This window comes from Bos javanicus, chromosome 17 (assembly GCF_032452875.1).
Source record: "Bos javanicus breed banteng chromosome 17, ARS-OSU_banteng_1.0, whole genome shotgun sequence".
Classification (NCBI taxonomy): Eukaryota; Metazoa; Chordata; class Mammalia; order Artiodactyla; family Bovidae; genus Bos; species Bos javanicus.
In genome coordinates, this window is record NC_083884.1 from 8138611 (window position 1) to 8165403 (window position 26793).

At 43.6% G+C, this 26793-nt stretch overlaps 1 protein-coding gene across 7 annotated transcripts in view; it reads right to left on the reverse strand.

Annotated features, from left to right (window-relative positions):
- The window catches only part of DCLK2 (doublecortin like kinase 2), a 189806-nt gene that overhangs the window by 29796 nt on the left and 133217 nt on the right, over window positions 1–26793 (reverse strand). For 4 of the 7 annotated variants that reach the window (XR_009730241.1, XM_061384024.1, XM_061384022.1 and 1 more), the window contains 3 exons: window positions 8997–9072; window positions 7562–7670; window positions 5354–5411 (listed from right to left, as the gene is read on the reverse strand). Coding sequence is in view for 6 of the 7 variants with exons in the window: in XM_061384024.1 (XP_061240008.1) it covers window positions 5354–5411; window positions 7562–7670; window positions 8997–9072 (243 nt within the window). In the remaining variant the exon portion in view is untranslated. The remainder of the gene's footprint in view (window positions 1–5353; window positions 5412–7561; window positions 7671–8996; window positions 9073–26793) is intronic. The other 3 variants (XM_061384025.1, XM_061384023.1, XM_061384027.1) reach the window with 1 other exon arrangement.

A 26793-nucleotide genomic window follows, 5' to 3' on the forward strand; every position in this document is an offset into this window, starting at 1 on the left:
TCAAACCCGGGTCTCCTGCATGTGGGCAGATTCGTTACCACTGAGCCACCAGGGAAGGCCCAAGTCACTTGTATGTGAATCTAAAATGCGACACAAAAGAAATTATCTACGAAACAGAAACAGACTCACAGACATAGGAAACAAACTGGTTACGAAAAGGGAAAGCGGGTGGGGAAGGGATAAATTAGGAGTTTGGTATTAACAAACTAGTACACCCCTACTACGACCAGGTCCTACTGTAGAGCACAGGGAACTCTTTTCACCATTGTAACAACCTATAATTTAAAAATACATATGTGTAATTGAATCTTTTTGCTGTAAACCAGAAAGACAACATTATAAATGAACTCTACTTCAACTTAAGACAATCTCCTACTTGGAAGAACCCAATCTGCTTCCCATCTCCTGGGCCCCTGCTCAGGCTGTGCTGACCGCCTCTAAGGCTCTTCTGTCATTCCTGCCCATTCAAGCCCCACGTGTGCGCGTGTGCATGCTCAGTCATTCAGTCACGTCGGACTCTTTGTGACTCCGTGGACTGCAGTCTGCCACTACCCCACTGCTCTAGTTCAGCTCCAATGCTTCTTGCTCTAAGGCATCACCACTGAGCATCTGCTTCTCTCTCATCTGCTTCCCTGCACTCCCAAAACACTCTTTACAGAATTGGTGTTAATTTGTAGGTTAAATCACCTTGTTCCTAGCACAGAATCTCACACAAACATCAGATGTTAGATAAACAGTGAATTAATCTAATAACACTCATACACATTACAGAAAAAGCAAATAGAAAGTCGGAGGTTAAGAATTTTCCCCCAGGTTCTTATTACAGGAACAAAGGCAGAAATTGAACTTGGAGGAGGAACATGATGGACTAACCCAAAGATCCCATCACTGCTGTCTCTGTGTGACTTCTGGGAAGCTCTCTAATCTGTATTTCTGTTTCTTTATCTGGAAAACCAATACATCTGTTTTGCAAGTCATTAAAGGTAATGTGCAAAATTCCTAAATGTCCAAGCCTTGGTAGATAATACACTTTGATAAATGGATAGATAATACATTTTGGATAGACATTACATTTTGATAAATGGCAGATATCGTTTTCAGCATTATTACTTTTCTGTGTACATCTCACAAAGCAGAGGTAATGAACAATGCCCCCAGGAGAGTGTCTTAATACCTGCCCTAAGATTTTGTTTTAAAAAAAAATTCTCTATACTGTTTTTTCCGAAGAATAAAATTCAGTGGAAAAATCTACTTATTGAAAACAAGTATGAGATGAACAGATACAAACTACTACCCATAAAACAGACATGCAACAAGGATTTACTGTACATCCTATAATGACCCATAATGAGATACTGATATAATCTGAAAAGAAATAACTGAATCACTTTGCTGTACACCTGAAAGCAGCACAATATTGTAATCAACTATACATTTTTTTTAAAGTTTTGAAATTATAAATTTATACAATGTGGAAATAATTGCTCAAGTAAGCAAAATAGAAGCATGAAAACTAACTATATGAGCATGAATTATAAAAATACAATGACATTCAATAACGAGGAAAAACAATACCTCAATTTTTTTTTTCTTCACCCAAATGTTTGAAGTGACCTATTCATTTGTCTTAACAGTTGGTGTATCAGACTGTATTTTTTTTGCATGAAGATCCTTTTTACTACTACTGACACTAGAGATCTCTTCAAGAAAATTAGAGATACCAAGGGAACACCTCATGCAAAGACGGGCTCGATAAACAACAGAAATGGTATGGACCTAAGAGAAGCAGAAGTTATCAAGAAGAGGTGGCAAGAATACACAGAAGAACTGTACAAAAAAGGTCTTCATGACCAACATAATCACGATGGTGTGATCACTCACCTAGAGCCAGACATCCTGGAATGTGAACTCAAGTGGGCCTTAGGAAGCATCACTACAAACAAAGCTAGTGGAGGTGATGGAATTCCAGTTGAGCTATTTCAAATCCTGAAAGATGATGCTGTGAAAGTGCTGCACTCAATATGCCAGCAAATTTGGAAAACTCAGCAGTGGCCACAGGACTGGAAAAGGTCAGTTTTCATTCCAATCCCTAAGAAAGGCTATGTCAAAGAATGCTCAAACTACCACACAATTGCACTCATCTCACACGCTAGTAAAGTAATGCTCAAAATTCTCCAAGCCAGGCTTCAGCAATATGTGAACCGTGAACTTCCAGATGTTCAAGCTGGTTTTAGAAAAGGCAGAGGAACCAGAGACCAAATTGCCAACATCCCCTGGATCATCGAAAAAGCAAGAGAGTTCCAGAAAAACATCTATTTCTGCTTTATTGACTATGCCAAAGCCTTGACTGTGTGGATCACAACAAACTGTGGAAAATTCTGAAAGAGATGGGAATACCAGACCACCTGATCTGCCTCTTGAGAAATCTGTATGCAGGTCAGGAAGAAACAGTTCGAACTGGACATGGAACAACAGACTGGTTCCAAATAGGAAAAAGAGTACTTCACGGCTGTATATTGTCACCCTGCTTCTTTAACTTATATGCAGAGTACATCATGAGAAACGCTGGACTGGATGAAACACAAGCTGGAATCAAGATTGCCGGGAGAAATATCAATAACCTCAGATATGCAGATGACACCACCCTTATGGCAGAAAGTGAAGAGGAACTCAAAAGCCTCTTGATGAAAGTGAAAGTGGAGAGTGAAAAAGTTGGCTTAAAGCTCAACATTCAGAAAACTAAGATCATGGCATCTAGTCCCATCACTTCATGGGAAATAGACGGGGAAACAGTGGAAACAGTGTCAGACTTTATTTTGGGGGGCTCCAAAATCACTGCAGATGGTGACTACAGCCATGAAATTAAAAGACGCTTACTCCTTGGAAGGAAAGTTATGACCAACCTAGACAGTATATTAAAAAGCAGAGACATTACTTTGCCAACAAAAGTCCGTCTAGTCAAGGCTATGGTTTTTCCAGTGGTCATGTGTGGATGTGAGAGTTGGACTGTGAAGGAGGCTAAGCACCAAAGAATTATGCTTTTGAACTGTGGTGTTGGAGAAGACTCTTGAGAGTCCCTTGGACTGCAAGCAGATCCAACCAGTCCATTCTGAAGGAGATCAGCCCTGGGTGTTCTTTGGAAGGAATGATGCTAAAGCTGAAACTCCAGTACTTTGGCCACCTCATGGGAAGAGTTGACTCATTGGCAAAGACTCTGATGCTGGAGGGATTGGGGGCAGGAGGAGAAGGGGACGACAGAGGATGAGATGGCTGGATGGCATCGCTGACTCGATGGGCGTGAATCTGAGTGAAGTTCGGGAGTTGGTGATGGACAGGGAGGCCTGGCGTGCTGCGATTCATGGGGTCGCAAAGAGTTGGACATGACTTAGTGACTGAACTGAACTGAGAAAGCTGCTTAAAGTTTAATCAGGTAAACAGTATTCTTTCCATCATAATTATTTTTAAACTTTTAATGAAGAAATACTTTAATTCAATTGTTTAGAACCTGGCTCCCCAAATTATGACACATTCTGCTTAAATCACACAATATCAGATACTAAGAGTAACACCCACTTCCATATGGAGAAAAGTCTCAGCAGTTGAAAATGTAATCAGATTGTCGGCACGATAGGTAAAAACACACAGAATTATTTAAAGAAAATTAAATTTAGAAAAACCTTATTCAAAGAAAAGAGAGCATTTTGCACAGACTCTGCTACATTAGCTGTCACAGTGTAGTAAAAAGAAAAAAAAGTGTATGACAAATGTGCCTATTGGATTTACATTCTGGGGCTCTGAGAAATTTTACTGAAATTATTTTAGGTTTTCTGTTAAAAATCCACAATTTTGTAAATGTCTGATGAAGAATAGTTTTACGAGTTCCATAAATATAAGACCACTACTGTCACATCAAGTCCTCCTAGTAATAAGTTCTGAATCCCTCTGGCCTATTAATAATATTAACAGCTAACATGTGTTAAACTTTTGCTATATACCGGTACTTTTCTACAAATCTTACATGCCTTAATTAATTCACAATAACTTATATCTTAAATATTATTAATAACTGCATTTTATTAGTTATTAGGAAGAAACAGAGGCACAGAGGGGCTAATTTTCCAAGGTCACACAGCAAGAAGACACAGGATTAAACTTAATACAATCTGTCTAGAGTGGTGTTCTTCAGCAGCAACGTGATCCACACATGTAAATCTAAATTTTCTAGTAGCCATGCTAAAAAAATATAAAAAGCAAGTAAAATTTATGACTTATTTAACCCCAAATATTCAAGATACTACTATTTCAACATGTGATCAAATACAAAAGACATTAAGTATCTTACATTCTTCTTTGAGGATTAAGTCTTCACAATCTGTTCTGTGCTTACACTTAGCAGACATTTCAGTTCAGACTAGCCACATTTCCAGTGCCAGGAGCTCCGAGCGGGCTGTGAGTACCAGAGCATGCTCTCTCACCTGCTGGTTAGCTACCAGAAAGGAACCTAAGAAGGTCTTTGTCATCATTACTAGAGAATATTTATCTTTTCAAACATAGTTAAAATACCAGTAATCTAGCAGCATCCCATCTTTTTTTTTTCCCCCAACTGGATCTTGAGAGGGGGACAGATAAAAAAGTTCATCCACTTGGAGAGACAATCCATGTGTGTGCACATCCTGCATCAGCTCTGGTTATTACTATCTTTCCAAGGATGTCTGTACAGCAAACATGCTTGGAACACAAAGATGGTGTCTGCCCTGGCTGGGAGGCCACATCTGCTTCCTGACCACGGTAACATGTCCTCCTCTGAGGCAGAGCTTAGCGAGGATACTGGTGGCTCCATCCTAAGACTGGGGGGTTCCTAAGCTTTGGGATCCTCCACTGTGACACAAACCCGCTATGGGCCTTGGGAGTTAAGAGGAACCAATGCCAGCACGGAGCTCACGCTACCTGCTATGCCGTAAGTGCTTTCTTGTCTCTGATCCAGGAATGTTGTGTCTTCTGCCACATCAATCAAGCTAGAAGGCTAATTTGTTAGTCTGAAAGTAGGGTCAAGTCTCAGACCCCTCACTGTTCTTGACACAATTTTGTGTTACTAGGTTCTGAAATAGCCATCTCCCAGAGAAGAGAACTTACATTTTTTGATGGTTAGGACAAAGATTAAATCAAGTTACTGTTTTAGGATTAAGGTTTCAGAAAAATGGCAGGAAAAAAAAGCTTGATATGGTTTCCCTGAGTACTACCAGCAGTTAATTCCTGTTTTTAGCTTATCAAATTGCCACTTAAATTCCTTCACCACAGTAAACAGCTGTAAGTGTTTTCAGTTTCTTTCACAAAATAGTTACATATACTGTACCTTTCCACAACATTTGGCTTTGTCTATAATCTTCAGGGCAAACTCCTTTCCGGTTGACCTATGAATAAACAGAGGAAGGCCATTTAAAGACATACATCAAAGACACCATCCTTCCTGATTTCCTCTACAGCAGACTCTGGGAAGAAAGACTGGCTTCCTCCTCTATACCCCAGAGAGGATGCTGAGTGACTGGGGTCTGGGAGAAAAATACCCCCAAAAAGATTTTTTAAAAACCCACAAAGCCACACTATCAATCTCCTTTTATAAATATCAATCATTACAATATTACTAAGTAACTCACATATTTAAAATAGTTAAATTCTGTTGCATCAGAGCTGGACAAAAGATATTTTTCCACACTTAAATCTCAAAAATAGTTCTCTTAGGAGACAGAATAAAATTTAGAAAAATGAATCAAAGTAACAGAAAATTTTCTTTTATCAACATCTTTACATGAATCTATTAGTTCATCAGGCCACAATTCAAAGCTGAAAAGTCCTTAGACTTTCACTATCCATTTCTCAGTCAAAACTCCAGTGACGATCTGGTGCCATTCCACCCCCACCTCTAAACACCCCAGGCTGGTACTGGAGACATCATTTCCTTGGACACAAGAATCTGGGTGATGTTATTTAACCTTTAATCACCTTTAACGTCATTTAAGCTGAACATGCCAAAAATACATCTTTCAGAATTCAAGAGAACAGTTCAAGAAAAAACACTGGTATTCTTGGAATGCATTAGTTCTCCCAATACAAGCTACATTTGGTAGGGGGCCATAGTACACACTGATGACCTACCTTGGAAGAATAACTTTTATCTAAATTAGTATATGGTATATATAGCAGTAAAGAACCCATCTTCCAATGCAGGAGACTTAAGAGATGTGGGTTCAATGCCTAGGTGGCAACCCGCTCCAGTATCCCTGCTTGGAGAATCCAGGGACAGAGGAGCCTGGCGGGCTACAGTCCACAGGGCTGCAAAGAATTGGACACAACTGAAGCAACTCAGCACGCATGTATGCATGTATATATAGTGTGTTAGTCACTCGGTCGTGTTCACACATATGCGTACAGAGTATAAACCTGCTTTCTACTTTAAGAGATGAATCAGGTCTCATCCATGAGCCAGACAGAAATGGGAAAAAATACGATTCATTAAAAAAAAATAAAATCTACTACAGCACACCTGTGGCAGGCTTTGTTCTCATGCTATAGTTGTATTAATTCATTTAATCCCTGCAGTGAAAGTGAAGTCGCTCAGTCATGTCCGACTCTTTGCGACCCCATGGACTGTAGCTTATCAGGCTCCTCTGACCATGGGATTTTCCAGGCATTAGTCCTGGAGTGGGCTGCCATTTCCTTCTCCAGGGGATCTTCCCAACCCAGGGATCAAACCCAGGTCTCCTGCATTGTAGACAGACGCTTTACCGTCTGAGCCACCCCCTCATTTAATATTTAATTTCATATTATCAGTAGTTCAGAATACATGAGTTCTGACTTTATTCAAGATCAGAAACAGCCAACTTTTGCACATATTAAAATAATATTTCTGCTTTTCCAGCCTTATTTTAAGGTCTTGATTTCTCAAATGGTAAACAATATTAAAACTGGAAAAGATTCAGATTAGAGTCTTTGCACTTACAGGCCGTTTTTCTAGCTGTTCTAAGTGGTAATTTTTGTTGTACGGGGTGGGCAGGAGGTGAGTTTTCCAGAAAGCTCTGGTAACTGCAGTTTTTCTGTTTTGCTACATCTTTGGTGGAGGTTTACTGTTCATTATATGATATAGAAAGCAGCTCCTTGTCTTCCAAGCTCCTTTACTTAGCTCTGGTACACAGACTGTTGCCCAAGCAACAGGCATCTAAAATATGACTTCTAAAGGCTCAATTGAAATCCTAGGCAATATTTGGTTTATGTTATGGGGAAGGGCTCAGACAGTAAAAAATCTGCCTGCAATGAGGGAGATGCAGGTTTGATTACTGGGTCAGGAAGATCCCCTAGAGAAGGGCATGGCAACCCACTCCAGTATTCTTGCCTGGAGATCCCAGGGACAGAGGAGCCTGGAGGGCTATAGTCAAGCTGCCTGTGAGCACGCAAAACCACTCATCCCTAGGGTGGAGTCTCTGAGAAGGCCTTCTGTTCATTCGGGTAAGAATAAATTCCAAAGCAGAAATGTACGCATCAGTGAACAGCGATTATCTTCCCTCACCTGTCCATGCACTCTTTGACGACTGCAAAATTGCCGTCTCCAATAACTTTCCCAATTTTGTATTTCTCAAGAAGAGTCGACGACTCAGAGCACTTGTGTCCATCCACACCTGCAAAAAAGGATAAACGCACATACTAATGAACACGTCACATTTCACCTTGATGTTTACATATTTGTAAAATAACAAATCTAAATGCACTTCTATATCTATAGTAAAACTAAAAATCCTCTGAGCATATTTTCTTATTTCCTTTTAATCTTGTTGGCTGGAATCAGAAACCAACAAAATCAAGAAGACTCTTGAGAGTCCCTTGGACTGCAAGGAGATCCAACCAGTCCATCCTAAAGGAAATCAGTCCTGAATATTCTCATTGGAAGGACTGATGCTGAACCTGAAACTCCAATACTTTGGCCACCTGATGAAAAGATCTGACTCATCGGAAAAGACCCTGATGCTAGGAATGACTGAAGGCAGGAGGAGAAGGGGACGACAGAGGATGAGATGGTTGGATGGCATCACCCACTCAACGGATATGAGTTTGAGCAAACTTCAGGAGTTCATGATGGACAGGGAAGCCTGGCATACTGCAGTCCATGGGGTCGCAAAGAGTCGGACACGACTGAGTGACTGAACTGAACAAATTCCTGAAACATCAGCTGAAAATAAGTGGTCAACTTTGGGTAATAGGGAAGTCTAACTAAAACTGTAAATTTTTTGTCAATTCTGGGGAAAGGGGAAGTGGGTGATGGTGGGGATTTAATCTTAGACATTTTTTTTTCTCAAGATTTTCTAGTAAAGAAAATTCTGGCCAGTCATGAATTAAGTTAAGTTAATGCCAATTTCTGGCTCCAAGTTATCTCAATAAGAAGGTGGGGGGAGGGGCAGGAAGAGGAAGTGGTTAAGACTGACCACTTTTTACAATGCATCCCCAAGTGGACTGTACACAGCAGACATCAAAGAAAAAAGCCTACTTACATTATCTAAGAAAAACGAAAATCTACATTTAGGAATTGTAGGCAGATTCAGTTCAGTTCAGTCACTCAGTCGTGTCCAACTATTTGCAACCCCATGAACCGCAGCATGCCAGGCCTCCCTGTCCATCACCAACTCCCGGAGTTCACCCAAACTCATGTCCATCGAGTCGATGATGCCATCCAGCCATCTCATCCTCTGTTGTCCCCTTCTCCTCCTGCCCTCAATCTTTCCCAGCAGATTTCCACTAAGGAAAAATAATGGAAACCCAGAACTAAAATTTGAAATTGGGATTGCTTAATTAACACAGATGTGACCCCTGACAACTAAGGCTGAGAAGGTTAACTGGGGTCATGATCTCTTGGCTGTTTAGAGAGACCACCACACAGCACACGTGGGTGTGGGGTCCACCAAGCTCACGTGGATGGTTTCCTCTACAAAAAAGCAAACATGGAGAACTACCTTCAGGACTCATGCAACGATCAATTTCAGGCCCTCCGTTGACATTGGAAGAAGATCGGCCATGTGCAGAAACCTGCTGCAAAAGGACAGTGCTCGTTATTTATTCAGCCTATCGACTCTGTGGGTAAGTTTCTGCATAGAATCATATAGAAATAGAGGTAGCATCCCCTTGCTTCTCATCTCACCCTTCTTCCTATACACAGTCCCACTGATACAATCCCTTAGACACAGGACTTTCAATTGGTATCATGAAAACTGACACCGTGCTCCTCTTCGATACTGTGTTACTTTTGATCTCAATGACCTAAAGAAAAGGAGACTTTCATGGCATCATCGATGAACAAGGTAGTCACCCACAGCACAACACCCTCCAGAGGGTTCAATACCCAGACAGCAGCCCTGGCCCAACCAACTCCTTTACCATCCTAAGACAGTAGGAATTCCTCTGCAGCATCATCAGGATTTTTTTTTTAACTAGGAAACAGGGAAATAAAAGATAAAACTAAATGATAGGTTCCCACCTAACAAAAAGCTGAAGTCCCAGTCTAACACAAATATCTCTAAATTTTTTGGTAAACTGAAAAGGCAGAAGAACCAGAGATTAAATTGCCAACACCCACTGGATCATCAAAAAAGCAAGAGAGTTCCAGAAAAACATCTACATTTGCTTTATTGACTATGCCAAAGCCTTTGACTGTGTGGATCACAACAAACTGAGGAAAATTCTTTAAGAGATGGGAATATCAGACCCCTTGACCTGTCTGCCTCCTGAGACATCTGTATGCAGGTCAAGAAGCAACAGAACTGGAAACAGAACAACAGACTCGTTCCAAATTGGGAAAGGAGTATGTCAGGGCTGTATATTGTCATCCTGCTTCTTTAACCTATATGCAGAGTACATCATGAGAAATGCTGGACTGGATGAAGCACAAGCTGGAATCAGGACTGCCGGGAGAAATATCAATAACCTCAGATATGCAGATGACACCACCTTTATGGCAGAAAGTAAAGAAGAACTAAAGAGCCTCTTAATGAAAGTGAAAGAAGAGAGTGAAAAAGTTGGCTTAAAGCTCAACATTCAGAAAATTAAGATCAGGGCATCTGGTCCCATCACTTCATGGGAAATAGACGGGGAAACAGTGGAAACAGTGACAGACTTTATTTTGGGGGGCTCCAAAATCACTGCAGATGGTGACTGCAGCCATGAAATTAAAAGATGCTTACTCCCTGGAAGGAAAGTTATGACCAACCTAGACAGCATATTAAAAAGCAGAGACATTACTTTGCCAACAAAGGCTATGGTTTTTCCAGTGGTCATGTATGGATGTAAGAGTCGGACTATAATGAAAGCTGAGTGCAGATGAATTGATGCTTTTGAATTGTGGTGTTGGAGAAGACTCTTGAGAGTCCCTTCGATTGCAGGGAGATCAATCCCAAATATTCACTGGAAGGACAGATGCTGAAGCTGAAACTCCAATCCTTTGGCCACTTGATGCGAAGAGCTGACTTATTTGAAAAGACCCTGATGCTGGGAAAGATTGAAGGCAGGAGGAGAAGGAGACGACAGAGGATGAGATGGTTGCATGGCATCATTGACTCAATGGACATGAGTTTGAGTAAGCTCAGGGAGTTCGTGATGGACAAGGAAGCCTGGCATGCTGCAGTCCATGAGGTCGCAAAGAGTCAGACAGGACTGAGTGACTGAACTGAACTGAAACTGAAAAGGGTTTCCCAGATGCTCAGTAGGTAAAGATTACATCTGCAATGCAAGAAATGCTGGCAGACAAGGGCAGGGGAAATCCCCTGGAGTCGGAAATGACAACCCATTCCAGTATTGTTGCCTGAAGAATCTCATGAAGAGGAGCCTGACAGTCTACAGTCTATGGGGTCACAAGACTCAGACAAAACTGAAGCAACTGAGCACACGTAGGTAAACTGGCTCTGCCTATGACACACACGCTTGTCATCGTTGTTGTTCAGTCGCTCAGTCATGTCCAACTCTTTGCAACCTCATGAACTGCAGCATGCCAGGCTTCCCTTTCCTTCACCATCTCCTGGAGCTTGCTCAAACTCATGTCCATCGAGTAGGTGATGCCATTCAACCATCTCATCCTCTGTCGTCCCCTTCTTTTCCTGCCTTCAATCTTCCCCAGCATCAGGGGATGCTTTTCTAATGCATCGGCTCTTTGCATCAGGCGGCCAAAGTATTGGAACTTCAGCTTCAACATCAGTTCTTCTAATGAATATTCAGGACTGATTTCCTTTTCCTTTAAAATTGACTGGTTTGATCTCCTTGCAGACCAAGAGACTCTCAAGAGTCTTCTCCAACACCACAGTTCAAATGCATCAAATGATAAAATATGCATCATTATTTACTATTATTTTATTTTATGTATTATTTATTATTCTGTAGGCTTATGGAATTTTTTTTTCATAATTTCCAAGGGCTATTACACCTCCCAACTCAATCTTTTCTCTTTCTTAAGTTTCTTTCTTTTCTTAAAAAAAAAAATAGTATTCCTTTTAGGAGTTTACATGGTCAAAGGTCTTACCAAACACTAAGAAGTAATTCCGGTATTTTTTGCTGCTGATAGTTTACACGCTTGTGCCTTCTTCACCCCTGCATTCCCTGTGTGCACCACAGGGCTGGGGGAACACACTGCTCAATTCACACTTGCTAAACAAAAACACAGCCAGCACAGGTCCAGGGCAGGGACCCACCCACCCACGGCCTGCGATCTGGAGACCTGAAATCCACTTGGGTAAAGTGGGAAACCTCACAGAGTCTGAGTTTCGTTCAATCCAGGAAAACCCAATACTTATAACATTCCTTCAAACAGGATCATCCAGAAGTTCTTTGGAGATAAAATACAAGCCTCAGCAATGACAGGCATATAAAAACTGAGCTATTTCCTCAGATTTCACATAAGCATACCTGTGTGGATGGTAAAACCAGGAGTGGTGTGTCTTGTTAGGAAACCCAAGGCCACTGAAAACCAGCGCTGAGATGCACCAAATTAGTGCTGCCCCGAGGAATAAGCGCGCCTCTCCTAAGTGCGTGTCCTGCACTCCGACAGGTGAGTGGTCCTGCAGAAACGTGGGGCTGTGTGTGTGTCCCTTTCTGGCCACCTTCACCTGACGAGAACTGCAGGTGGCTGAACAGCTGGCTCCTCAGAACTCACTCACTCTTTCCTCATAACACATGTCATTGACGGACAAAGTTTTTCAAAATTTAGCCTTTTTGCTTGTTTCCTGTTTTTTTTCCCCTGCTAAAACTGAAGGCAATTCCAAATTCAGCAGGAATTCCTGCTAGAATGTTTAAAAGTTAGAATTTAAAAACCAAGCCCCAGAAGGCGGCATGAAGGGAAGCTGGAAGGAAAACCACCACATTCCCTGCAGCATTCGTGGATACGGCAGCCACTCCAGTCCGGTGGTCCTCAGCTTCTGACAACGCCACCAGAGGCCGCCTCAGTCACTGCCAGTCTCCCCCCGCCACGATTACTGCCAGAGCAGCTCTACCAGAGGAGACTTCTCATTCCGACCCTAGGATCCCAGAACCTCACTGGGTCTTTGGAACCAACAGAACAACCCTCAGGTCTTCAGCCCACCTGACAATGTGGGAGACATAAGAAACTTGGGTTTGATCCCTGGGTTGGGAATATCCCCTGGAGGAGGGCATGGGAACCCACTCCAGTATTCTTGCCTGGAGAATCCCACGGACAGAGGAGCCTGGTGGGCGACAGTCCATGGGGTCGCAAAGAGTGAGACATGACGGAGTGACTAAGTAACAACAGGAGCAATATAAATCATTTAGCACAGTCAACGACGTGTAGCACTAACTCAACATTAGTTATCAGTATTTTTCCTCTAAACGCCTAACATAGGGCCTTGAAATGAGTGTATGAGAAAGGCTTTTGAATTGTTGAGTGTACAATGGCTACAAGAGATGTTTCTATATAATTCACTCCAAGTCACTTCTCTCTTCTAATCCAACACTTGCTAGATTGAAAACTGTCACTCAAGGAAATAAGAAATCCAAATTAAATTCATATCAACTGGATCCTTAATGAACAGTATGACAATGCAAAAAAGATGTGACACTGAAAGATGAACTCCTCAGGTTGGTAGGTGCCCAGTATGCTCCTGGAGAAGAGCAGAGAAAAGCTCCAAGAAGGATGAAGAGGCTGAGCCAAAGCAGAAACAACGCCTGCTTGTGGGTGTGTCTGGTGGTGAAAGTGAAGTCCAATGCTGTAAAGAACAATATTGCATTGGAACCTGGAATGTCGTCCATGGTAAATGGGAAGTGGTCAGACAGGAGATGGCAAGCGTGAACAACAACATTTCAGAAATCAGTGAACTAAAATGGACCGGAACAGGCAAATTTAATTCAGATGACCATTACATCTTCTACTGTGGGCAAGAATCCCTTAGAAGAAATGGAGTGGCCCTCATAGTCAACAAAAAAGAGTCCGAAATGCAGTACTTGAGTGCAATCTCAAAAACGACAGAATGGTCTGTTTGTTTCCAAGGCAAATCATTCAGTATCACAGTAATCCAAGTCTAAGCCCAACCACTAATGTCAAAGAAGGTGAAGCTGAATGGTTCTATGATGACCTATAAGACCTTCTAGAACTAACATCAAAAAAAAGATGTTCTTTTCATCACAGGGGACTGGAATGTAAAAGTAGGAAGTCTAGAGATACCTAGAGTAACAGGCAAGTTTGGCCTTGGAGTACAAAATGAAGCAAGGCAAAGGCCAACAAAGTTTTGCTAAGAGAACGCACTGGTCATAGCAAACACCTCTTCCAACAACACAAGAGAAGACTCTACAATGGACATCACCAGATCGTCAATACTGAAATCAGATTGATTATATTCTTTGCATCTGAAGATGCAGAAGTTCTATACAGTCAGCAAAAACAAGACTGGGAGCTGACTATGGCTCAGATCAAGAACTCCTTATTGCAAAATTCAGACATAAATTGAAAAAAGTAGGAAAAACCACTAGATCATTCAGGTATGACCTAAATCAAATCCTTAACTATTATACAGCAGAAATGAATAAATTCAAGGGATTAGATCTGATAGAGTGCCTGAAGAACTATGGACAGAGGTTTGTAACACTGTACAGGAGGCAGTGATCAAGACCATCCCCAAGAAAAAGAAATGCAAAAAAGCAAAATGATTGTCTGAGGAGACCTTACAAATAGCTGAGAAAAGAAGAGAAGTGAAAGGCAAAGGAGAAAAGGAAAGATATACCCACCTGAATGCAGAGTTCCAAAGAGTAGCAAGGAGAGATAAGAAAGCCTTCCTATGTGATCAATGCAAAGAAATAGAGGAAAACAATAAAATGGGAAAAACTAGAGATCTCTCCAAGAAAATTAGAGATACTAAGGGAACATTTCACGCAAAGATGGGCACAATAAAGGACAGAAACAGTATGGACCTAACAGAAGCAGAAGATATCAAGAAGAGGTGGCAAGAATACACAGAAGAACTATACAAAAAAGACCTTAATGACCCAGACAACCATGATGGTGTGATCACTCACCTAGAGCCAGGCCACCCTGAGTATTCACGGAACGACTGACGCTGAAGCTAAAGATCCAATACTTTTGCCACCTGATGCCAAGAACTGGCTCGTTGGAAAAGACCCTGATGCTGGGAAAGACTGAAGGCAAGAGGAGAGACTGAAAACAGAGGACGAGATGGTTCGATGGCATCAGCGACTCAATGGACATGAGTTTGAGCAAGCTCCAGGAGATGGTGAAGGATGGGGAAACCTGGCGTGCTGCAGTCCAAGAGATAGCAAAGAGTTGGACATGACTGAGCAACCGAACAACAGGTTCTTAGTAGAATAAAGGTAAGAAGAACGTCATTTGGGGGGAAGTTTCATATCTCAAAAGGTAAACAGAAAGATGCTTTTTGATCTCAGCTCACCTCTAGGTTACAGGGACGGTGGGGTGGACTGTCGATGCCCGGGGGAGCAGCAGTGAACAGTGGCCTGGCTGACCTGCCTGTCTATACTTCACAACCCAGGACGGGGCCGCCCCACACCCTCCGGGCACAGCAGGCTGGGTCTGGCCTTGGGCACTGGGCAGGAAGCACCTCCCTTCCTAGCACTCAGAGCCTGGGGAGTGTGCGGGGTGCAGACCCCACCTCCGCCGCTGCCTGCCTTTGCCCTGCTCTCCTCTAGGCCTGCCTGCTTAGCTCTCCTGGAAGTGGTGACCCTCTTCTCACAGGTCTCTTCCCTGAGCTATGTGAGTTAAGTTAGTTCATCACAAACTGATGTGCTCTGTGTGACTCAAGGGCTCTCTAAGAGAGAAGTCCGAGAAAGAGGCAAAAAATGCAGGCATCTTTACTTCCTTGTACATGTTCACACGGACGGGTGACTCGCTGGAGTACTGACTGAATTCCCGTCAACCTCAGTCACATTCTCAGTGTTTCTTTTGATTAAATTCTCATTCACACCGATCCTGATTCCCAGCGCTTACAAACTTGGTTGGTGTTGGGATTCAGAGGTGGCAAGGGGCAGAAAAGATACCCGGATACAGAGCCGGGGGTGGAAGCTGACAGCGTAGCGACCAAAACGAGAACTAGGCTGACGCGGGCCTGAGAGGCGGCTCGGGGACAGCGTGAGGCCGCAGGGCAACGCAAAGGGCTGTTTCCAGGTGTATCTGACAAAGGTCTCACTAAACCGCCAGGAAATGCACTCTCTCAGCAAAGGCTGATGGCAGGAAGAGCACTGTTCTAAACTCTACAACAGAATGATACATTTTTTCAAAGTGCTAAACCTCCAGCATTTAAAAAATAAGAGAGCTAACAGAAGTGACATATCTGATTACCTGTCCAAACATGTTCCTTTACTTGGGGAAAAAAAAAAAGCTTTCATGAGGAAAATGAAAATGCATACAAAAAATGAGGGAATCATTACATTATAACACAGCTCAACAGACAGAACATGATTAGATGCAGGGACAGTTTTCCTTCCCTCCATTAGTAACAACCAGTGCCGGATTTTTAATGGATGCAAAGATTAGGGCTACGGTCTTTAGAGCCTGGAATTTTACAGTCTAATGAAGAGGCATATGTGTACATTCAAAACCCTTCCTGGAAACCTCACTGTTCCAGAATGCGGTTCTTTCTTATGGTTTGTAACCCGTGCACGGGAGCTGTTTCGCTACAATCACAAGTCTGCATTTGGCACACCTAAATCACACCTCTACCCTCTAAGTTTGACCTCCCAGCCTGGTGCTCGAGAAGCCAAGAAAAGCTGGGTATTCACCAAGATCTCTGGACAGATCCCTGGCAAACATGAAGTGCCCATTGTTACATATAAGGCACTCCGGGTGCCCCGAGAGACATGCAGACAAAGAGGAAGGAAAACAGAAGGGCAAAAGCAAGGACTACAAAATCCCCTCCGTTTACCGGCAGAATGTATGGATTTTCCAGTCCCTGGCAAGAGAACCATTCTCTTATTGAAGCAAGGAGAGAATAAAATACAGCATTCCTGATTAAACCTGTCCTGTTTCTATTGTCCAACTAAATGTTTTTATTAAAATCTCTTAAAATGCTAATGTGCTTCATGCTTCCATCAGCAGCCAGGATGCTGAGACAGCATGAAGACGCTGCCTGGGTGCTGCGTGTGAACGAGACGCTCTTCAGTAAAGTGTGAACGGATGGTGGGGATGGTAGGGAGCATCTGGACTCTTTCAAGATATTTTCCATAATTATTAACTGGTTCAAAAAGATGCAATACACTTCTCTGGTGGTCCAGTGATTAAGAATCTCTCTGTGAGTTCAGGCGACACTGGTTCAAACCCTGGTCCAGGAAGATCCCACATGCCTTGGGGCAACTAAGCCTGTGCACCACAGCTATTGAGCCAGCGATCTGCAAGAGAAGCCACCACAATGCGAAGCCTGCCCACCACAATTAGAGAGCAGCCCCTGCTCGCTCCAATTATAGAAGGCCTGTGCACAGGAGAAAAGACCCAGCACAGCCAATAAATAAATAAATATATATATATTTGATGTTAGAGGTGGGGAGAAGAGGGGACTTGTCTCCTGATGAGGTCATAGAGGGTGAAGAAGGGAAGTGATGGAAAACACCGAAGACCCTGCGAGTGCATTCTCTGCACCCTCCACCTCCACTGGCCTTCTCTCTGGCGGCAGCAGCCCCAGTTTTATGAGTAAGGAAGGAAGGAAACTGCACCAGAATCCACTTCTGCTAAGAACTTTAAAAAAAAGACTTGAAAACAGAGCAAAAAAAAATCTATAAAGTGCCCTCAACTGCTAGCACCATTTAAAAGAGCATTGCTGGCAAACTGAGCACATCTGATGACATGCCAGCTTTCCACATTTTTAGCAAAGAAGTCAGTGTCCTACAGTAAATATCTTTGACAAGTGGATTATTACTATTTCTATGAAATTTAAAGAGAAATGTTAAATGCTATATTAAAATTGTGAACTTTTGTTCATAAACATGCAATTCTCAGGGGAAAAAAAGAGGCAAAAATAGTTCTATTAATGCTGGTCCCTACTTCATTGTGGTTTTCATAAAAAGAAGCATGTGAACAGAATCTAGCAGGTACACTTGTGTAGAGAGTTGACTTTCTTGAATGCATCTTGGAAAATGGCACTGTGATTTTAAGTGGCCTGCTGCAGGGGTCAGAAAACATCTGTAAAGAGTCAGAGAGTAATATTTTAGCCTTTGTGGGTCACGTGGTCTTTGTCACAACTACGTAACTCTGCTGTTGTAGTGTGAAAGCAGCCAGAGACCAAATAGAAATGAATGAGCATGGCTGTGTTCCAATAAAACTTTATTGAGAAAAACAGGCAATGGGCCAAATTTGGCCACAGGCAAATAAATCCCTAGTCCACAAGAACTTTCTTAGGAAAGCTTTCCCTCCAACATAATTCTTACACTTTTAAACGCAAGCAGCAGTTCTCTGTCCTTGGCTGTGTATTAGAATTCCCAGGGAAGATCTGAAAAATTCTGTTGCCAGGTTGCACCACAGATTAAAGAATCCTTGCATGTAGGGCCCAGGCCTCAAGATATTTTTAAGCTCCACAGAAGATCTAATGTGTAGCTACGGTTGAGAACCTCCATGGAGGAAATTTCTTGCGGTAATTATAACTGATCGTTCAGCTACCTGAACTTCTCTCTGTCACTCATCCAGTAACCTAACCACTGTGAGTCATCCATAGCCCAAGGAGAATTTTCTCTTTGTAAGTAAAGGAAAGAAACTCATTGCAATTTATTGAGTGCCTACTCTGAGCTAAGTCTTAAAATGAATACTTTTATATCTTATGAATTAGGTATTATTTCATCTCCATTGATCTGTGAAGAAACCAAAGCTCAGAGAGGTTATATATAACTTGCCCAAATGGCACAGCAAATGTAAATTCAGGATCTAAACTCAGGTCTGGCTGCTAAGCCCAGGAGCTCTTTGGCTAGTCTCACATTGCAACCTCGAATTCCTCATGAAGTCTTGCACCCAATACAATTCACTGATCAAAATATTCATTGCGGTATATTTAGAACATGCTTTCAGGTTACATAACTATAATCACCTTCCTATAATTTAGTCAAATAATATCTAAGTCGATAAATAAATACACAGCCTTTCCTCATATAAAGAGGTCTTCAGAAAAAATTTTCTTTAAAATGATGACCTCTGAAATGCATTGGAAGATTTTTTTTTAAAAAAATCAGGATGCTACATTATTACTTGTACTGATAAATAGATTTGCTTCCATTATCATTTTTGTGGTGTTTTTAAAAACTATCAGAAACATCAGTTCCATTAATCAGAAGGAAAATTAGTGTAAAGCAGGCATCCATTTAAAAACAGAAGCTTGGGGCTTCCCTGGTGGCTCACTGGCAAAGAATCTGCGTGCCAGTGCAGGAGACATGGGTTCGATGCCTGGTCTGGTGGGGTCCCATGTACCTCAGAGCAACTAAGGCGGTGCAGCACAACTACTGAGCCTGTGCTCGAGAGCCCAGGAACCACAACTGCTGAGCCCTTGCACCCGGGAGCCCGTTCTCTGCAACGAGAAGCCCAAGCACTGCAACTAGACTGCAGCTCCCCCTCGCTGCAATGCAACTCGAGAAACGTCCACGCGGCAACGAGGACCCAGCACAGTCAAAAATAAATAGACACAATTATTTAAAAAAATAAAAAGAGAGGCTTTATCACTTTCATACTGGATTTGTAATAATGTACTCTGAAATACTTCAGTATTAGTAATGAGATATGAGAACAATTAATCTGAATCAGCACCTAGGGATTCCTAACATACAAAATATTCTGAGCTACAGCCATACCTTAGCCTTGGTCACACTTAGTATAATCAGTGGAACCTGAGACCTGTGACAGTTAATGCTGGAGACCAGCAGTACACAGAACCCCACTGTCTGCGCATGTACATGGTTTGGGACAGGGGCCAGCTCAAGTCCATGAAGGTGTAATAGGGAAGAGCAAGCCTGACTCCATATTGGCTGTTTCTTTCACTTTGACCTTTGTATTCTATTGCTTTTGCTACAAGTTAATCACTAAAAGAATGTTGCCTATAGCTTGAAATATACAGGACAGCCCAGCATCAAGGCTCTGATCTTTAAAGGTGTAACATTTCTCCATTCATATAGAGATAAAAAGTTGCAGAACAGAGAATAACAGTTGTCTTGAAGGTTTAAAGGAACACTGTGACCTGACCTACACCAGCAGCTGCAAGAACAAAGGATTCAGGCACCAAGAGGTTTGCAATAACCAACCACGCCCCCTCCCCTTTTAGTATAAAAGCAGCCTGAATCCTAACCTGGGTGAGAAGGCTCTTTGGGACACTAGTCCACCATCTTCTCAGTCTTCCTGCTTTATGAATAAAGTCACTACTCTTTGCCTCAACAACTCCTCTCTCAATTTACTGGCCCATCCTGTGGTGAGCAGTGTGAACTTGGACCTGGTAACAAAAGGGCTTGTGTGGCAACTGCCGACTTTGGCCTTCTGCTCCTCTGAGTATTGCTGCCACCTCAGCTGATGACATGGTTTGCCAAAACCAGCAAAGAATCTCATCACATCCCTATTGAGGGAAACTTTCAAGCAGTGTGGGCTTACCGGATTTTGAGCAACAAGTGGTATGGCCACGCCTACCTGCGAAACATGTCCGCATACTCCCAGTGTGATGTTCCACCCATGTCCAGGGTGCCTGGCTGCTGGGAGAGGTGAGTATCACTTTCAGTGTCCACAGCATAGGCCACTCCTGTTTTTCCCTGGCACGGGGAAGCTCAATGCCACGACCTCTAAGTAGTAACAGCACCCAATTATCTGATACATGACCGAGAAGAATGTCTAATGACCCACTTTTATGAATAAGAGGGTGTTTGAGATAAACACATATGCTGCTTATACTCAAATAAAGTTTATCCAATTGATCCTACCTTACACACCGATTTGCCTGGCAAACTCTCCACCCCCATAAAAGTGGGCTTCCACCCAACTGTGCCATTTACGCACCAAATGCCTGTTTTCTGCTGACCAACTACAATGTACAAATCAATGTCCTCAAACAGAATCTGCGAGTCATCATGACGATTGATTTCTTTAGGGCACCAAAATCTTCAAAACTGCTTAGTCCCTCTTTTGCTTTTCTGTCAACAAAATCATTACATGCGGAGATTAAGTGACCACTCACTTTATTTCTGAGGTAATAAAGGGTGTCAGTCTCTTTGTATTTAAGACCATTAATTAGTTTTTAAATACTAAAGAAAGCCTAAGCTCCAGGGAAAAGCCGAAAACCTCTCCAAGGTCAGAAGCTACCGTAGATTTACATTTCACAGCTTCGCAAAGAAGTTTTGAGTTCAGAAGGTCAGAGAGTTACACTTTAGCTCTGCCAATCAGTATGAGATACTACCAGCCCTTTCATCACACTTCACAAATCTGGAAAATCTTTCACCGCCAGGAGACCCAGGAGACATCATCAGATAAAATATCAGCACATCAGACAGTTTATAATCTCAAGATGTTGGATAATGTTCCAACGTCCTTTTTTCCCTTTCTTCTTTCAACCAACAAGAATGCTCACAGTAGACAGCCCCTGGGCATACGCGTCAGCATCAAAATGTGAGACGTTTCAGCCCCCAGTGTCCACAGATGTGCCCCTCACTCTGAAGCCTTGAATTACTACAGCCTTGAAAGTCTTAAAGTGGGACGTGGATGATGAATTAAATTTCAGGGAAATGCTTTCTTCATCCATCTGGCAGCTGATGACACATTTAGTACTCTTTACTGCCTATCTGTCCTGAAGAAAACGCTGTGATTTAAACACAGTAAATATTCCTGAAGGGAAGGTTATCGGCTAGATCGAAGGGACTCCGAGGAACTTGGGCAGAGGAAACAGGAGATCACAGGCTGAAGTCGAGGAGAAAATGGAGGATCCGGAAGTCGGGGATTAAGAGAAGAAAATGTCAGTGGTGGTGGGGAGAGAAAAAAATGGGCAGGGGGTGATGGGTCTACAGAATAGAAGGACTGCAGGGAGAACAGACCAATGAGATTTATGGGGAGAGAGGAGAAAGCTACTGGGGGAGCAGAGGCAGCCCAGGAGAGAAATTCTGGGCAAGCTGAAAGCAGAGACAAGGGGTGTGGGAGCCAGTCTCCAGGCCAGTCCCCATGCTCTGATGATCATGCCCGTGTGCAGTCCCTTCTCACACTCAGCTGGACTGACATCTCCAGTTCCTAAGCTCTGATGGAAATGACGCTGTCCCTGACATCCGAGGCTAGGTCACAGACAGGACCTAGCACTCTCTTTCAGATCCCTCACTCTCAGGAAACACAGCTGCAACATTCTAAGAATACTGAAGCCAACCTATGAAGGAATCCACCCAGTGAGAAACTGAGGCCTCCTGCCAAGAGCTGGTGCAGCTTGCCTCCAAGTGAGCAGGTCACCTTGGGAGGGGATCCTCTGTTCCCAGCCAAGCTTTGGGCGACTGCAGCCCTGGTGCACAGCTACAACCCCATCTAAGACCTTATCCCAGTTAAGTCGTCCCTGAATTCCTGACCCCCAAGAACTGTGGGAGAGAATAACTTTTTATTGTTGTTTTAAGCTGCTAAATCTGGGGATAGCTTGTTACTAACAATATTATCTATAGATTACTAATAGGGTTGAAGTACGTCGAGAGAGCAGGAAGGGACTCCCCTGGTGGTCCAGTGGTTAAGAATCCACCTTCCAATGCAAGGGACGTGGGTTTGATCCCTGGTCGGGGAACTGAGACCCCACAGGCCTAGGGGCAATTAAGTGTGCGTGCCACAACTAGAGAGAAGCCCACGCGTCACAATGCAGCCCAAAATAAATAAATTCAAAAAATTTTAAGAGAGGGCAGGAAAACAGACACAAAAGGTAGAGCTGGGAGCTCAAGTCGTCACAGGAAAGCTGAGAAGGCAATAATATCAGCAGAGAAGTCTGACCTCTCTCATTTTCTCTTTCCTTCTTCTTACCTCATTGCATATCAATTTCTTTTTTCCTAAGTGAAACTTCTCTCATGTGAAAACTGAACCTGGACACCCCAATGTTTCTGGTAATACAAATGGGACAACAGAATATAAAAGAATAACAACAGCATAACAGAGTAACAAAGTTATCCTAAGTGCTTTCTTTATATTTAATCAGTTAAGCTCAACCCTGTGCAGCACGTCCCAGAAAATCCCATTTTTCACAGGTAAGGGTGATGTGACGTGCAAGGCCACACAGCTGGTGAGTGGTTAAGCCAAGACAGCCCAGTTTCCGAGCTCCCGCGCTGCACCACGTCAGCATCTTGTGTCCATCTCAGACCAGGGGCCTGGGGGCTCACCCTTCTCAGAGCGTCTCACCCTATGTGACTGCCATGCCAGGGGGTGCTGTCTCTGCCTTCCCCCTCAGGCTTAAGTGGGCCTCTCAACTGGGGCAGATTGGACTTTGACAGAAAATTCTACTAAGCAAGCAGAACACAACTCAGCAACTGAACAACAAGGAGAGTAACAGGAAAATAAACAAGAGTCCTGAGGAGACATGTGCCCTCCAGACACAGGCCTAGGGCAGCCTGACTCTCCAGATGCCTGACTGAGGTGGGCAGCCTGGTGCCGTGGAGGTGGAGGTGGCCCGTTTCTGGCTGCAAAAACGTCTCCTCCCTGCATGACTGTCAACGAGAGGGGCCCTGAGTTTAGAAAAGCCAGATTCCCCAAATCGTCACAAAAATCAAGGCCAACCTCTCAGCCCTAGGGTCTAGGTTCTGCGGAACGCCGGGACCCGCCCAGTAGCCCTAGCAGCCTCCTTTATGAATTTCTGGCCTGAGGACAAAGTTCCAAGCATCCGGCAGGCCAGCCTTGCTTTCTCACTGCGTCCTCGGGGGCCAGGAGAGGTCATGTGCATGATCTACTTTCAAGTCCCAGTCATGCCACACTGCTCATGACCTGTGGTCAGAGGACCACCGGGGAACATCATCCCACGTCCAGGACCCCGTGCTTGCTGGGCCAGGACCACAACATCCGTTTCCAACCTGTGCCGATCTCGACCACGCTCAGCTCCACTGCTGGCTTCCAAAGGAAACCAGTAACCCTAACCTACTGCAGACTTTGTCATTCCACTAAGCCTTAGGGTGTCAGGCAGAACTGCTGGTCACACGGTGTAACCATTTCACCTGAAAAGAATCATCATTAGATACGATGAACAATCTCTTCCACCAAAGTCTCCCAGGAAGAACTGTCAACAGGCGTTCTCCTCTACCTTCCCCCTCCCTTCACCCAGCCTCTCCCCCAGCCCAGGATCCCTTTTCTCAACCCTCCACTCTCCCTGTTCATTCCCCAATCTCACAATCCAGTTTTATTCAGAGCATCTAAACCCAGGCACTCCCCCTCCTAAAAGACCTATGCAACACAGCTTTCCAAGGGGTGCCTGTGTTGGGGTCATGGAAGCAGACCCATAGCGGGTGGGGGAAGGTCAAAGGTTAGAGATGAAGCGCTTGAGAGGGTCAGAGATCCCAACTGGCCACTGGGACTTGAGCAACTCACTTCATATCTCTGTCAGAGTCTCCATCTATAAGATAAAGATGAACTAAAATATCTGGGGTCACTTCCGGTTTCCACACTCTATGATTTCAGGTAACTATCTAGCAAAACCAGTAAGTTTTAACTGAGGAACAAGTAAGTCTCAGTTGTCCTAACATCGTTCAGTTTTAGTTTTAAAGAACCTTAACGACTTGGTCGCCACCCTATTTCTCAACATCCCCACCTTGCAAAAAACACAATTTGATGCCAGCAAATTTGGAAAACTCAGCAGCGGCCACTGGACTGGAAAAGGTCAGTTTTCATTCCAATCCCAAAGAAAGGCAATGGCAAAGAATGCTCAAACTACCACACAATTGCACTCATCTCACATGCTAGTAAAGTAATGCTCAAAATTCTCCAAGCCAGGCTTCAGCAATACGTGAACCGTGAACTTCTAGATGGTCAAGGTGGTTTTAGAAAAGGCAGAGGAACCAGAGACCAAATTGCCAACATCCGCTGGATCATAGAAAAAGCAAGGGAGTTCCAGAAAAACATCTATTTCTGCCTTATTGACTATACCAAAGCCTTTGACTGTGTGGATCACAAGAAACTGTAGAAAATTCTGAAAGAGCTGGGAATACCAGACCACCTGACCTGCCTCTTGAGAAACCTATATGCAGGTCAGGAAGCAACAGTTAGAACTGGACATGGAACAACAGACTGGTTCCAAATAGGAAAAGGAGTACGTCACGGCTGTATATTGTCACCCTGCTTCTTTAACTTATATGCAGAGTACATCATGAGAAATGCTGGGCTGGAAGAAGCAAAGCTGGAATCAAGATTGCCGGGAGAAATATCAATAACCTCAGATATGCAGATGACACCACCCTTATGGCAGAAAGTGAAGAGGAACTCAAAAGCCTCTTGAAGAAAGTGAAGGAAGAGAGTGAAAAAGTTGGCTTAAAGCTCAACATTCAGAAAACTAAGATCATGGCATCCGGTCCCATCACTTCATGGGAAATAGACAGGGAAACAGTAGAAACAGTGTCAGACTTTCTTTCTTTGGGCTCTAAAATCACTGCAGATGGTGACTGTAGCCATAAAATTAAAAGACGCTTACTCCTTGGAAGGAAAGTTATGACCAGCCTAGATAGCATATTCTAAAGCAGAGACATTACTTTGCCAACAAGGGTTCATCTAGTCAAGGCTATGGTTTTTCCTGTGGTCATGTATGGATGTGAGAGTTGGACTGTGAAGAAGGCTGAGCACAGAAGAATTGATGCTTTTGAACTGTGGTGTTGGAGAAGACTCTTGAGAGTCCCTTGGACTGCAAGGAGATCCAACCAGTCCATTCTGAAGGAGATCAGCCCTGGGTGTTCTTTGGAAGGAATGATGCTAAAGCTGAAACTCCAGTACTTTGGCCACCTCATGGGAAGAACTGACTCATTGGAAAAGACTCTGATGCTGGGAGGGATTGGGGGCAGGAGGAGAAGGGGACGACAGAGGATGAGATGGCTGGATGGCATCGCTGACTTGATGGATGTGGGTCTCAGTGAACTCCGGGAGTTGGTGATGGACAGGGAGGCCTAGCATGCTGCGATTCATGGGGTCGCAAAGAGTCAGACACGACTGAGTGACTGAACTGAACTTGCTTCCTCTCCTGCCTTTGGTCCAGCCCCTTAGAGAGCCCGACCTTCTGTGAACACGTCTGAATGGAGTGGAGTTGTCTTCCTCACAAGAGTATTACCCTGAAAGCAATGAGGGCATTTTGCGGGGGAGGGGGAGCTGCTTCTGAATCCCCACGTTTTTTGAGGAGCAAATAAAAACACCACTGCCGCCCTGGAGTCAGAGATTAAACATCACAATGTCAGTATTTTTCATTTTCAATTATTTTAGTGTCTCCACCCAAACGCCTGAATGGTTCCCAGAATCTGCCACAAGGTGGGGGGTGGGGGATTGTGACAGAATAGCAAATTCTGCTCACCTTTGCCAAAGCCCCTGTTAAGTAAAACCAAGCTGGGGGAGGGGCGGGGAGGAGGCCATGCGCCAAAAGCTGCGTCCTGGGAGAGTGACGGGAGCATCAACTCCTGCCGATGCTGTCCTGGCCTGCACTGCCTGCTTTTGCCAGCGCTCTGCAAAGAGACTTCCCACAAAGCCATAAAAGCATCGAAGTAGGATAAATAGGAGTAAAGAGCTGCTGCCCATGAAGAACGGCCCTCCACTGTCAGACATCCCCTCTTAATGGATCTTAATGAGCTATTTTAAATGAAGGGGAAGGAAAAAGCCTAGCACTAACACATGATAATTATCTGTAATTCTCCATGTGTAATGTCACTTAATAGAGGAAAATAATGCAAATGTGGACAGATGCTGACTAGAGCCTTACAGTGACATCAAAATGAGGGTATTTTGTACAGTACGGAGCACGCCTAAGCTGCAGTATTTCAAAGGCAAGTTTTCATCCCAAGGTCAATACACACCACAACTGTGGGGAATCTGCGATGAAATGAATGCCCACAAAGTACGACCCCCGGGAACAGGCAGGGGCTACAGATATTTAGCTTTATATCCGAACAGCTGATGGGTGTAGCAGAGACTTGTTTAGCTTCAAATATTTAATGTAAGATTCAGTGAGTCTATATCAGCTTGAGTGAGAGGAAGAAGAATGGATTCCCCAGCCTCCTAGACAGGTTTTTGGACAACTTACAAGAACTACAATCTTAGCATTGTAGGAGTCACCTAAAGTCAAATGTTCTTATTTTACAGATGATCAGAAGAAACCC